This window comes from Mya arenaria, chromosome 6, assembly GCF_026914265.1.
Source record: "Mya arenaria isolate MELC-2E11 chromosome 6, ASM2691426v1".
Classification (NCBI taxonomy): Eukaryota; Metazoa; Mollusca; class Bivalvia; order Myida; family Myidae; genus Mya; species Mya arenaria.
In genome coordinates, this window is record NC_069127.1 from 76,323,542 (window position 1) to 76,338,584 (window position 15,043).

A 15,043-nucleotide genomic window follows, 5' to 3' on the forward strand; every position below is an offset into this window, starting at 1 on the left:
GCGCCTGGAATGTTATTACATATTATCCATTTAAATTCAAATTTGAAAAATGAACAATTCATGTACGTTAAAAAACACATGCAGCGTTCTTGATAGCTCAACCCGGAAGTTAAAATAAATTTCTTTTTGAAACAGTTTGAAAAGGCAATAGATTTGTATTCACTTATAAGGACCCAGAAGTTTAAATCATGACCCATCGAAGAATAAAGGAGAGAAGAGTTTAGCACTGATGTTTCTAAAATAATACAATGGAAACTACTTTTATTATATTCTCAAATAATGAACGAGAAGTTTTAATTATGACCCATCGACGAATAAAAACGCATGTACCACTGATGTCTCTACTGAACATTACAATGGAAAACTACAGAGACAATGCCGAGCGGATGACTTTGTTTATCATAAATTGAAAACAGAAGAACAGGGAAAGAGACGACTTGGAACTTTCACCGATTTAATGATGATTTCATTAAGTAACTACGCCCACCACGCACACCCATTTATAGATACATTACTTTTGATTAAAATCAATGAGCTTACTACAGCTACACTACATGATTTTTTGCTCAATATTATAAGTGACGTACATTTCACGAATCATGCTTTAACAATTGGAAGCAACCCATACACAGTTATATGCCGTACTGTCATAGTTATCTGTCTTATATTTTTCGATAGACTATGATTATAATGCTCAGAAGTAATGCGATTCCTTTTTACAATACAAAACCTTGTAGTAGCAGCTACAAATGGACATTCCGGTAAAACAAACCGATTACAATCAAAACGCATGACTACTTGTGTCTGAAGCCAAATAATAGTTTATAAGGCAAAGTGTTTAATAAAAAAAAATCAGATCGTAATTATATTTGTGAATTCATTACTATTATGACATTCCCTTACACCTTTACTACATTATCTAAATGAATATACTACTTAAGATGAAATGTAAAACTACATCTAAAATAATAGCATTCCTTGTAAATCACGACGATGCAGCAGGTATAGAATTTTCAGGCCTCTAGAAATTTACCAAAATTGTTACTGAGAATAGCAAACAAAAACATTCAATTTCATATAGAGTATAGAGTATACATTTTTTTAATATATCAAAATTATTCTAGAAGTTATTTTTTATGTTAACATGATTGCTATATATGTTTTGATTTGTTGATGGAATAAAGTAAGATCTTTTAAAAGTCGTTCTTCTTTTGCTTGCATTTGTCAGAAAAGGGCACAGCTTTGATACTTCTTCATGAATAAGCGTTGGTCGTTATCTTCTTTGAAATAACTTAGCGATGTTCCAAAAAAGCAAAAACTATGTCATGAGAACCTGGAAGTTGAAACATAAATCGAATTTAATTTTGATTGAAAAGAACTGTACTTGGAAGTACTTCCGATATCTATATCAGCCAAGTTCGATTACCTACAAGGTGAAGGTTTGTATTGCCATTTTTGGAAAGCATCTTATCTATCATCGACGTTATCCATAATATGGTTGTCTTATTCTGCAATGTTTATGTTCTAGAATGTTTATAAAATATTTGAAAATACCGGAAACCTACACTTTTAACTTCCGATAATCTACTTATTTATTTATGCAAGACGTGATCGGGAACCAAGTTATTCAGAATATATCAATTTAATCTACATACATTTTTATAATCATTTTAAAGGTCTATTAAAGATATGATTTATATAGGAATATTAAATGTTTATATCCGTGATGAATCGAAAAATGTACAGCGACCAATCAAATACTTCCTACAATCGACCTGTCGTCCAAATATTTGATACTTGTGCCTTGTGTGATGGCAACATGATTTGATCCTTTCCATTAACACCATGATTGTGTCTGTGTGTGGAGGGGAATGGTGTGGGGGTGCATGCTTTGGAATTCACGCTTCTTTTTTCAAAGATTACGGTTTTATGTCAATATCGGTGATTGGAAAAACAACAAACTCTAAAAACATTTATATGTAAAGTGTGACCCGTAATATCCTACAATTGCGAGGAAAGCACCATAACACCACCAACTGCTGTGCTAGCACCGAAACACTGTACCACCACGGTCCTTGAACCGTTACACAATACCTCTGTTGTGAACAGCCGTCCAACTGGGGTGCCCAGGAGACGGAATACCATCCCACTGTGGTGCTAGCACCTTAACACCATACCACAGCGCTGTTAGAAGCACAACACAACCCAGCAGAAACTTGCCCCTAAAAACAATAACACTGTGATGCAAGCATCGTACTACTATCTAACTAAGGTCCATGCACCGTAACTCCATTTCACTGAGTTGCTAGCAATGAAAACCCATCAAACATCGGTACTAGCACTGAACCACTATACCACTATACATCATACCACTGCAGTGCCAGCACCATAACACTATCAAATTCCGTATCACGATACTAACGCGGTGTTAATTAGACCATATAACTTGTTAGTTAGATACAAATGATGTATAAGTAATATAATTTTGTTAAGCAATATTTATTTGTCCAAAGACATTTCCACCAGGGCACAAATAACTTAGACATAGCACCGTACCAACATACAAACTGTACCAACATACCAATACGGTGCCAGAACCGTATTAACATCCTACTGCAGTGCAAGAACCGCAATGCTAACCTACGCCGCCGGTATCATCGTATCACCGTCACACAGGGGTACCAGCACCATAACGCAATCCAACTGCTTTTGAAGCACCGTAACGCCATCCCACTGCGTCGGAAGTACCATAACGCCATCCCACTGCGTCGGTAGTACCTTTTCACCATCCCACTGCGTCGGAGGCGCCATGACGCCATCCAAATGTATTCACCGTAACGCCATCACACGCGTAGGAAGCACCGTAACGCCATCCCACTGCGTCAAACGCACCGTTAACCAATCCCACTGTGTCGGAAGCACCATGATGCCATCCAACAGCGTAAGTGTCATCGTAACGCCATCCCACTGCGTCGGAAGCACAGTAACGCCATCCCACTGCGTCGGTAGTACCTTTTCACCATCCCACTGCGTCGGAAGCACCATGATGCCATCCCACTGCGTCGGTAGTACCTTTTCACCAAGCACTGCGTCGGAAGCACCGAAACTCCATCCCACTGCGTCAATAGAACCTTATCACCATCCAACTGCGTCTGCATCACCGTAACGCCACCCCACTGCGCCGGTATCACCGTTAACCAATCCCACTGCGTCGGTATCACCGTAACGTCATCCCACTACGTCGGAAGCACCATGACGCTATCCAACTGCGTCGGTATCACCGTTACGCCATCCAACTGCGTAGGAAGCTCCGTAACGCCATCCAACTGCGTCAGTAGCACCGCATCACCATTCCACTGAGGTGCGTACACCGCAAAGCCATCACACTGCGTCAATAGCTCCATATCACTGCGTCGGTAGCATTTTGAAACCATACCAATTTGACCCTATTACGGTAACGCAATGAAACTGTAGTGAAAGCAACGTTTAACCGAACATCTGCCTTGCTAGCACCGTAACTCCAAACCAACACGCTGTATGTACCGTCACAACATTTCGATTTGGTCTTAGCACCGTAGCACCAACCTACTGCAGTCCCTGCATAGTAATATCACCCCATTGCGGTCCTAGTTCTGTGTCACCATACCACTGCGGTGCTTGTACCGTATAACCATGTCACTGCAGCGATAGCACAGTAACACCATCCCACTCCAGCCTTATACAGAATCACCATACATTTTAGGTGCTAGCACCGTATCACAATGCAACTGCGGTGAAGCAACGTAGAACCAACAAATTGCGCCCAAGTAATGTATCACCAACCAAACAATGTGCTAGCTTCGTATTACCATGCCACTGCGGTATTAACACCTTATAACTACCCCATTACGGCTCTAGCATGGTACCATCATCACATAGATGTGATCACTCCGTATCACTAGACCACTACGCTGCTAGAATCGTAACACCATATCACTGAGGTGCTTACACATAAGCACAATGTCACTGCAGACCTAGCTTCATGAAATCATAAAACGGCGATTATTTCTCCGTTTCATGTTACTTCTTTGATACTAGCACCGTAACACAGTCAAGACATAAGCTTGTACCGTTACATAATACCACTGTGTTAGCATGTGAAGTATCATATCACTGCGGTGATTGTACCGCAACAAACTCCACTCAGGTACTACTAACACATACGCACTATGCCATTGCGGTGCTAGGTCCGAAACAAAATCACATTGCGGTGCTGGCACTCTACCACCTTACCACTGCCGTGCTGGCACCCTACCGCCTAAACACAGCCGTTCCGGCACCGTACCGCCTTACCACTGCCGTGCTGGCACCCTATCGCCTAAACACAGCCGTTCCTGCACCTTACCGCCTTACCACTGCCGTGCTGGCACCCTATCGCCTAAACACAGCCGTTCCGGCACCGTACCGCCTTACCACTGCCGTGGTGGCACCCTACCGCCTAAACACAGCCGTTCCGGCACCGTACCGCCTTACCACTGCCGTACTGGCACCCTACCGCCTAAACACAGCCGTTCCGGCACCGTACCGCCCTACCACTGCCGTGCTGGCACCCTATCGCCTTAACACAGCTGTTCCGGCACCGTACCGCCTTACTACTGCCGTGCTGGCACCCTACCGCCTAAACACAGCCGTTCCGGCACCGTACCGCCTTACCACTGCCGTGGTGGCACCCTACCGCCTAAACACAGCCGTTCCGGCACCGTACCGCCTTACCACTGCCATGCTGGCACCCTACCTCCTTACAACTGCCACTGGCACCCTACCTCCTTACCACTGCCCTGCCGGCACCCTAACGCCTTACCACTGGCGTGCCGGCACCGTTCCGCCTTACCGCTGCCGTGCTGGCACATAACCGCCATACAACTGCATAGCTGGCACCGTACTGCCATACCACTGCCGTGCTGGCACCGTACCGCCTTACCACTGCCCTGCAGGAACCTTACCACCATACCGCTGGCGTGCCGGCACCTTACCGCCTTACCACTGCCGTGCTCGCACCTTACAGCCATACAGCTGCTTAGCTGGCATCGTACCGCCTTACCACTGCCGTGCTGGCACCGTACCACCTTACCACTGCCGTGCCAGCACCGTACCGCCTTACCACTGCCATGCTGGCACTGCGGTGATTGTACCGCAACATATCCCACTCAGGTTCTAACACATAAGCACCATGCCACTGCGATTCTAGTTCCGAAACAACATCACATTGCGGTGCTAGCACCGTTTAATCTTACCACTCTCGTGCCGGCACCGTACCGCCTTACTATTGTGCGGCGATACTACTGCCGTGTTGGCACCGTACCACCTCACCACTGCCGGCACCGTACCGCCTTACCACTGCCGTGATGGCACCGTACCTCTTTAAAACTGCCGTGCTGGCACCGTACCACCATACCACTGAAGTGCTTGCGCCGTACCACCATACCACTGAGGGAATAGTGCCGTAATACAACCCCACTCCTACGTTTGCATCTTAACACCATGCTACGTACTTTAGTGCGAACACAGAAATATCATACCACTGCAGTTCGAGCACCACCAACGACCACTGTTGTTACCTTTATTCGTTGCCAGGGCATGCCTGTGGCATAAAACGCGACAAAATTGCCGATTTCACACCCCCTAAATGGACAGTCAGATTAAACTCCACAGCTTATTCAATCACACATGGCCACGATTTCACCGTTGTGTATATCACTTGAATCATTTCCGCCTTTGCTCGTTTCTGGGCAAACACTCTGATAGGGAATTCCTATGAGTTGCTTCAAATGGGGCTGTTTCCAAGAGAACAAGTACCGGTTGATTCAAACCGATCCGTCCAAATTGGTGAAATGTCGTGCTCCGTACAGTAGCCAGATTTACATCCTCGTAATGCAACAAATATAATTGCTGTGAGCTGTTGAGCTGTCGGAATACTGCATGCAAGGGCAGCGCTATTAATGGGATTAATAAGTCTGGTATCAACGAAGTAATGACTATACGCCATGAAGCCAACCTTAAACCCATGGCTATTGACCTGTGCCATTACCTAGTGCTAGATCAAGGCTACACCATCATGTAGCTCCATATGGACCCATTGCTTGTTTACACGGGAAAGAACCATTTATGTATGGTAGCGGTCTACTCAGAACTTGAAATAACATTGCTGAAGTGTGAAACTGTTTAAACATGTGAACACTCGGCTATTGAAAACTTGCATGTTGAAGTTTTCAAGAGATTTGATAGACTGAATAAATAAAATAGGGTTATTGGTACTGCGTTTTAATCCGGAAGTTTGTATTCGACTCGAGTGGATTTTTGCAGATTCGGATTTCACGAAACGGATCAAAACGCAGTATTAATAACCCTTTAATTATATACATTACTTGATAGATCACTTAAAAGCCACGTGCTTTCATAATAAATGTCATTTAAACGACGCACTATTTTGTTTTATGACGTCATTTTAACATCGCGTAACGATACTTGTGACGTCACAAGAGTGGAATACGACCGTATTGCACTGGAGCGGAATACGGACTACCGTATTTTGCTATATGTATTGCATTTGGATTTATGATGGGTATATAATAAAGCAATTTATCGTACATCGCATTTTAAGTTCAATTGTCTTGTAATTCAAAAACATTACATAGCGTAAAAAAACCCATAAATAAAACAGCTTCATTGTGTTTTTCTTTGCCTTTTAAGACTTTAGCACACCCAATCGCTCAAATCCGGTCATTTACAAATCCGTTAAATAATTTTAAAAATAAGGTGCTGGTTTCTAAAATTATTCATCAGTTATTTGTTTTAAAAAAAACACCCACCATTTTTTATGGAAAAGTATAGACACAATTGGGAAATCGGAATGGAGATAAAGTCTCACGGAATCCAAATCAACATATTTAGTAGGACGATATCAAGCGATGATCGATCAATGATAATAAATTTAGTGGACCTCTACAGAACAAATATTTCAGGAAATTTAAATTTGAGTTCTTTTCTTATATTAAAAGAAATGTCATTATGTCAAGATTTTACAAATCTAGGAGAGGCTGCAAAGTGCAGTAACAACCTGGCTTTAAAGAAAGACTTTAAAGATACATACTACTATCTTACAGGCATTCCTCCAAAATACCTGTACCGTAAGATAATAATGAACGATGTCCTCTAATATTAAACTCTGATTTGGTTTAAACAATATCCGTAATTTGCAAAATAATAGTTTCAAATTTAAGACATAATAGGTTTCAGAACAATCAGAAGAATTGGTACTAAACATGAACATTAGAAAATTGATATATATATGGACAAAACATAACAAAGGAATCAAGACAGAATTGAGCAAGTCGTATGGAAGCTTGTCATCTGTCTCGCTTCTGTGCACACCGAAGCAGGAAGTAAACATATTTGAAGCTTTAAAGGCTAAGCAAAACATTTTAGCAAACATCTCGTATGCCGGACTGCATGGCTTACTATGAAATAGAGGGGACAGTGATCGATCAAGTGAAATTGAAAGGTGAAAGCCTTGTAATTCTGAAACCTTTCAACGGGTTATGATAACGCTTCCTAAATATAATATTTTTGTTGGCCAACTTTGAAGAGTATTCGATTGTTAAGCAAATTCTTTCTTTGTTGCATGAATAGGAGCATACAGTTGTTATTATAATCGTATCTTAAAATCATGTTCAACCATGTGCTCCCATCTATGATGTTTGTCGAAATTATCTATTTTATGGAATCAAATTTTTCAAGGAAAATGCGACAATGTGAATAGGGTACTGGCTTTAAAAATCGCATTATGATAATCCAGCAATCATAATCGTATATGGTCAGTGATAAGAATAATGCTTGGGAACCATCAGTGAAAACAGAAGTTCGTTGGGTCAATTGAACAGGCTTTCGTGCAGAAACCAGCAAAAATAGACTAAAATATCGTTTTACAATATAAGCATGATATTAATAATGTTTTTTAGAAGTAACCCAATTAGATTAAAAAAATGTTATAGAGAACGCCAAATCCGTATGGACTCAAATATTGAAGAGCTCTTCAAATAATTTGAGACCGCTTCTATTCAATTAAAGAGGGCTCAAATCGAATTAATGGTAGCATTAATTGAATAAGATACCTCTCCAAATCATTTGGGGAACTCTACAATTTATTTAAAGCTATTTCAAATCAACTTAATTACAGACCTCTACACCTGAATTGTAGCGCTCTCCAAATCAATAAGAGACCTCTCTCAAAATTAATATTGTATAAGATTTCGTTTCAAATTTAGCCGAATTAATGCACTAAACAATTGAATTATAGAGCTCATTAATCTAATAAAAGCTATCTTCAAAGCAATTATGGAATTATATGAATTTAAATTGGAGTTATCTTCAAATCATTTGTTCATCTCACTAATTGAATTAGAGCTACAGTGTATGAATGATCAAAAAGCAACTATAACTGAAAGGTCAAACGTTTGTTAACAAAGATAAAAGAACAACAAATACAGACAAAATAAAATTGATGATTCAAATTCAGTTGTCAACAGCTGAATCAATTTCTTTCCGTGTTCAATCAATCAACGAAACACACATATCGTATTTATTACCTTAACTTTAATTTGAAGTGTTTAATAATTATTTTAAGATTTATAAGACCTTTAGTTCCTTAAACAAATGTATTAAAAGGTGGCAACATAATAATGCTTTGAAAGGTAGTAACATGCTCGCCTTCCAAAATTATTTGTTCCCTTTTACTCTGTCATAAAATCCACCAGATCAACTAACAAATATCTTTATTCATGTTTCATGGTATAACAAACCGTATAAAGCCAAGCGAGAACACATTTACATCTCCGAAGAATACTGTTGCCTGACATTCCAAATGAAAGGATAGTTATACATGATATTAAAGCATCCTGGGTATGAATATTTTTCGATGAATACAGGTTAATGGGTACTATTTTTTAAGTATTTTAAAAGGGAAAAGTTGAAATGCTAGCGGAAATGATATAAAGAGGACACATTTTCTTAATGTAGTTTTTCATAGTTCGACAACCTATTGAAACGTACTACAAAGAAACCAACCAAGAACAGATCTACGATATACGAAAGCTCATCATCTGGAACATTTCTGAATATCAATGCAATGATAAAACTAAATATTATTAGGTAGTACAAATTTCTTTTAGCAGTTTGAACACATCTTCGTTGTTTGCGTAAAGAAATTCTACTCATTTGATGACATGAAATCTCTTTACCAAATTTATGATATGATAGTGAGTTTTTGAAACACCTACCATTGGCCAATAATATTCTACAATATAAGTTGGATGACAAACGATTTCAAATCTTCAGATATTACTATTCCGGTCGAATATACTTCCATGCTAGATCAAATGAAAAAAATATCCAAATTCTGTACAAAAGACAAACACAGTATAATAAATTTCAGTTACAAACAAAATGAAAAGACGAGGCAACTGTAGTATATGCGATCTGTGTTTAAGCAATGAAGAAATATTCCAAACATTATTTGGAGTGCCCTATAAAACAAAACCTGTGGAAAATATAAAAAACTATCAGTTAAAGGATTATATTATTGAAATAATTTTTAAAAAAGGTATTTGTTGACAAACATTTCATTTGTTTTTCTAAATACGGACAAATTATTCCAAACTATCGTAATATTAAAAAAATACCTGCACATACAAACATTTATTGAAAACATAGCTTTTATGAAAACAACAACAACGACAAACCTCTGAAAATCTGAAAGTGGACTTTCTTATCATATAAACAACAGCAACATCAAAACAATCAACCAAAAATCGAATACCTGTATGTCAAAATACTTGTTTGCCTTCTCCCTTGTTTAACTTGAAAATCAATACCAAACTTTAATTAACAACACATAAGTAATAAATGATCCATTAATGCACAACTTTTTTTAAAGTAATTGCTACCTTATTCTATAAACGTTTACTTTGTTTTGGATCGACATTTTCTTTGTTGCCTTTTTATCTGAAATATAATAAAAATATATCCAGCTAATGAGTACGAAAACCGAAAACCACAAAAATATGCTAGGTACGTCCTCAATATGTTACAAATTATTGATTATGGCATTCATTGTCGCCCTGTTGGTACACTGCTAACATTTGGAGCTGCACTGTCTTTGTGCATAAACCATTTTAATTTCGTGAAAATGATTTCTGTTTTTTTGAGAAAGAAAAAGGATAAAAAGAAGGGAGAACTATATAGCAACATTGAACGTACATACCATGTAAGTGTTGTTTTCTACGATATCTTAAATTAAGTGCGACCATTTTGCTTTGTTATGTTTGTTCGAGTTTAAAATGATCGCACAATAGCATAACTTAAAAGCTGTGAAGACTTTGATTTATATACAAGCAAATTTTCTACTTTCTGCAAAACCGTTTGGAAACGAGAGGAAATGCACCTAGAATTAGATCAAATTAACCTGTTTATACAAGCACTAGCGTAACTACTAATTACTAATGACGTCAACATGTTTGGTTTGAGCGCCTGTAAGGTAAATCCATACAAAATAACAATGGATAACATTTGGCGGTTGTTCAAATTAGAAATTTGTTCTATTTGAAAACAATGATTATTCATAAATGTAAGAAATAATGCAACACATCACTACTACTTTTGATTTAAAATTATGGGCGCTCCTGACAGGCGGAATATCCGATTTGTGAAATGCTGGTTTATTAATAATGTTATTACTAGTTAAGACATTGCAGATCATGTTAAAAACTACAAAATGGAAAGGCATTAAACATGTTTGAACACGTTTAGTTTTATATCCCACACAATGTAAGATGAGATCAGTAAAGTATATATATGTAATTCCAATTTTTCCAAAAAAATTGTTCCTTTGTCCGACATAAATCTCAGTTACTGTATTTATTGAGATACAAAAGACCTGTTTCTTTATCGTCGCCAAAAAACCCCACCGATGCACCTAACAATGCATTATTCATTCAGATGAGGTCAGGTAAATTGGCATACATTAAATAAATTACAAAATAACGACTTCTTCCATACAACAATAAATTTAAGGCCAGTCATATCGTGACACAATTTTACCAAAATGTGCACTTTGGGTTAAAATCATAACTCTGTCTGATGAAACATTCGCATGTTAAGGTTAAAAAAGCTCGGGGCCCACCTAAATTACGTCAAAGATGGCCACCACAATATAAGATGGCCACCATCACCCTTCATGTTATTAATATGAATTGTCATATTTTTGTTGTTGTATAAGCTCAGTAAATACAACATTTATATTTACTTTAGTGTTACAATCTTTCAAAGAAAACCTATAAAATTCAAATATATATTTTTTCATACAATGAGTTTTTTATTGTTGCAATTGCAACAATTCTTGAAGTCCATTTATGTTCCTATATTTGTTCTGTAAACATCAATAGCATATATGTTGCCAATAGTCTCTGTTTTCGAAATAAGGTATAAAACGGTTCAAAAAGCAACAACATGTTTATAATCTTAACTTGAAATGACTGTACATAATAATGGAGTGACAATCAGGTCAAAATTGGCGGAATTAAGGAGTAGATGACAAGCAATGTTATATATCAACGTGGTTGGCAAAGTAAAGTGTAGGGATTTCCAACGAGTGGTGTGGATCGATAATATCAAACGATGGTACAAAAATGGCTGCCATGAAATTTCAACTCAGTGAAAATGTAAATTTTAAATATAGCAGACTTTTTCATTCGTTCGGTTCACTCAAAATGATTTAACGTATGACGTTACTTTATATCTATATTTTACTCAGGGTAATCAATTGGAAGTAGATTTTAGCAAAAACACACACACATATATATTTATATATATATATATATATATATATATTGTATTTTTTTGATAATGTTTTCTTTGTTTATTCTCAAAGTAAGTACAATGATGCTATTCATTATGAAACTCTATAATCACGCAGTTTTAAACCATTTGTTTGCTAACGCAGACTGTGTGGGATTTTCATAGTTTCAAACAATAACTTTATCGTATCTGTTACATTCCTTCGTCTGCAGTTTGGATCACTTATCATAGCAGTATAATCTTTTAGTTTTGTAACCTATTGTTCTATCTTAACTTCCCTCTAGTTCATGCATACTTTGATCAGATTTACCATTTACGTATTAATTATTTTACTTTATTCGGGATTGTTGTGAAAAGAGAAACACTGTCTTAGTTTAACCCCGTGAATTTACATTTTACTGACCGTTTCAAGGTGGTACCTATCAATCGTTGATAAACATCATTAGTTTGATATAGTATATATGTAGTTGATGTTTGTAGAGTTTTGTGTGATTGTTTCATGTTTCTGGTTTGATTTTTTTTCCGTTAAATATCATTGGTGTTGACCCTGTGTCATTGAAAGGGGTTCATGTTTAAACTACTGGACTTGTTTCTGTATTTTTTTTATTTAAAATTTAGATAAGTATGAATATTCACATATAGATATGGTACTTAAAATTACGTACACAATTGATTACAATAAAGTCAATGTAAAAGACATTTTAAGGTCAGAATATGAACACCCCCCAACCCCCCCCCCCAAAAAAAAAAAAACAACAACAAAAAACAAAACAAAAAACAAAAAAAAAACCACCAAACAAACTCCCATGTCATTTTCATCTTTTTCAGTTTATTTTTTTACTTTTTGTGAAGAAGATGTTATTTGAAAATATTATTTTCCTTAAACTAAAAGATATAGAGGGTGGAATTTTTAGATCTTTTTTTTTTAAAAAGCCAAAATTTCATAGCATTACAACATGCCAAAGGTGGTCACGACGTTGCTGTTGCTGTATGAGTCTTATGGAAAATTGTGCTCGTGTTAATTCAAAGCAGTTTAAATATACGACAGATATATTGTTCATACAGTTCTTCGTGTTAACATAAATATCTGTCCGTTTTAATATCAAGGTCAAGGTCAAAACGGCAAATAACTGAGAATGTTCGTCTATTTGCTTACACAAGGTTCTGTAGAGACTGGCGATTTAGGAAATTTTCAATATTCCGTTACTTTTCAAAGAAATGCTTTTAAGACTATGAAAACAACTTCCGTGTTCTCCAAATGAATACTACCAAAGGTGATCACCAAAAAAGAGCTGTTTCCAAGAGGTTTAAATATTATACTTTTTGACTCCTAAGTATATTGTTACGTTTTTATAACAATATTAACCCTCAGGGTCAAGTTTACCCATGTCTTAGGATTAACCCTAGGTGCAATATGTGCGTATGAACGCAAATAGCCATGCGGAAAAATTACCAATGAGAACAAACTTGCCTTAAGTTTGCAGGCAGTTTAAATCTTACCCGTGGTATTTCATGTATAAGCACAACAATAAATGTTTGGGTATTTATTTAAGTTTGGCAGAGCTTTTCAGTAAACAAGTGAAGAAGGGATTAGGTTCTCAAGCCAATTTAGTAACCGGTTAGTAAAACTTCTGCTGCAATCTATATATCAAGTGTCAAACATACCACAGGAGGACTCTTTCGCATCCGTCTAAGCTTCAAATAAACACAAATTCAGCGACATTTAAGTCCATCGTGTGTCAAGCAGACAACAAAGCAGCATTACAACCGGCATCCTTAACCACAGAAGGCTATCAACACAAACCCTTCTAGCGTCTGACAATTCCTTTAGTGATCACAGGAAAGCATTGTCCTATTTAAACAAACCTCAAAGGGTATTTACGTGAGTCAGTCCAGTGCACTTTCGATTTAATTTGGACTACAATAAATCACATTCAGAGTATCTCCACAATGCCAAATTGATCACATTTTCGCAACATGAAGCAGATTCAAAGCAGAACAAATTGTGTATTTCTCATAAAGCTTTTGCAATGCAAAAAGGACTTCTTGTTGCAACCTTACGCCCAATTTGCAAAACATACCCATACACTAATCGGTCATACTAAATACCAAATAGATCACATGAATGCATCCATACAGCCAATATAAAGACCCCAAAACACACTTCTACAGCTCCAGTAAAGCTTACTCAGTGCCAAGCAGACTACAATTCGGCATCCATGAATCCCACTAAATTAGAGTTTATGAATAGCTGTAATTAAACCTTATCTTTGCTCCATATGGTAATCACATGCCCATTCAGAGCTAAATACATGTACTTATATGTGCATTCTAATAGAGCCTACTCAGTTCTAAAAGAGCCACAATTTGACAACCATAAACCCCATTCAGAGCCAAAGAAACACATGCGAGACTTTTATTTTTTTAGATCAAAATATACATTTAATAGGGTTTCATTGTAAGATTGTTTGGATAACCCTATATACCCACAAAAAAACCCATCCTTGATCAAAAATCGTAGGAAAATACTATTGAACAGAAAGTCATCGAACAATCTGTTCAGAATTAACATTTGTATATGATTTAGGCCAATAACACATATGAGGGTTTCCGAATGCCTAAATCACAAATACTTACAAAATTGAAACGTAAGATAGGCACAAAGATATATAATGTTTAAGCATTGATTCACACCACTTCAAAGAATATTTGAAACTCTTTTAACAATATTACATATGTAGGGCTTCATAGATTGCACATAATACAATTATGGATATAAAATCTGTTTGTATACACATATGCATAGTCATTAAAAAAACGCGCGTCTGTTTAAAATACAGCTATTGCCTTTAATGCATAAACAAACACAAACTATATAAACATGTTTATTTTAAGCATAGTGTAAGACGTTCCGCACTGGTGTAGAGTCAACAATAATACAGCTATAATACGGGCGTTACTGGCCACCTTTACTGTAACTATAATTATAATGCCCAGAGTAGTTCACTTTCTCTTTATAATACAAAACCGTGTATATTGCAGCTACAAATGGACATTCCAGTATTACAAACCGAATACAATAAAAACGCAAGACTTCTTGTGTCTGAAGTCAAATCATAGGTCATCAATACAAGTGTTCAATATAATACTGAAT

General features: G+C 37.2%; 1 protein-coding gene across 1 annotated transcript in view; it reads left to right on the forward strand.

The window, feature by feature from the left end:
- Positions 1-10,173: 10,173 nt before the first annotated feature.
- LOC128237380 (uncharacterized) overlaps positions 10,174-15,043 on the forward strand; it is an 81,676-nt gene continuing 76,806 nt past the window's right edge. The window contains exon 1 of the mRNA XM_052952861.1: positions 10,174-10,300. Coding sequence (XP_052808821.1) covers positions 10,223-10,300 — 78 coding nt within the window. The 5' untranslated portion in view covers positions 10,174-10,222. The remainder of the gene's footprint in view (positions 10,301-15,043) is intronic.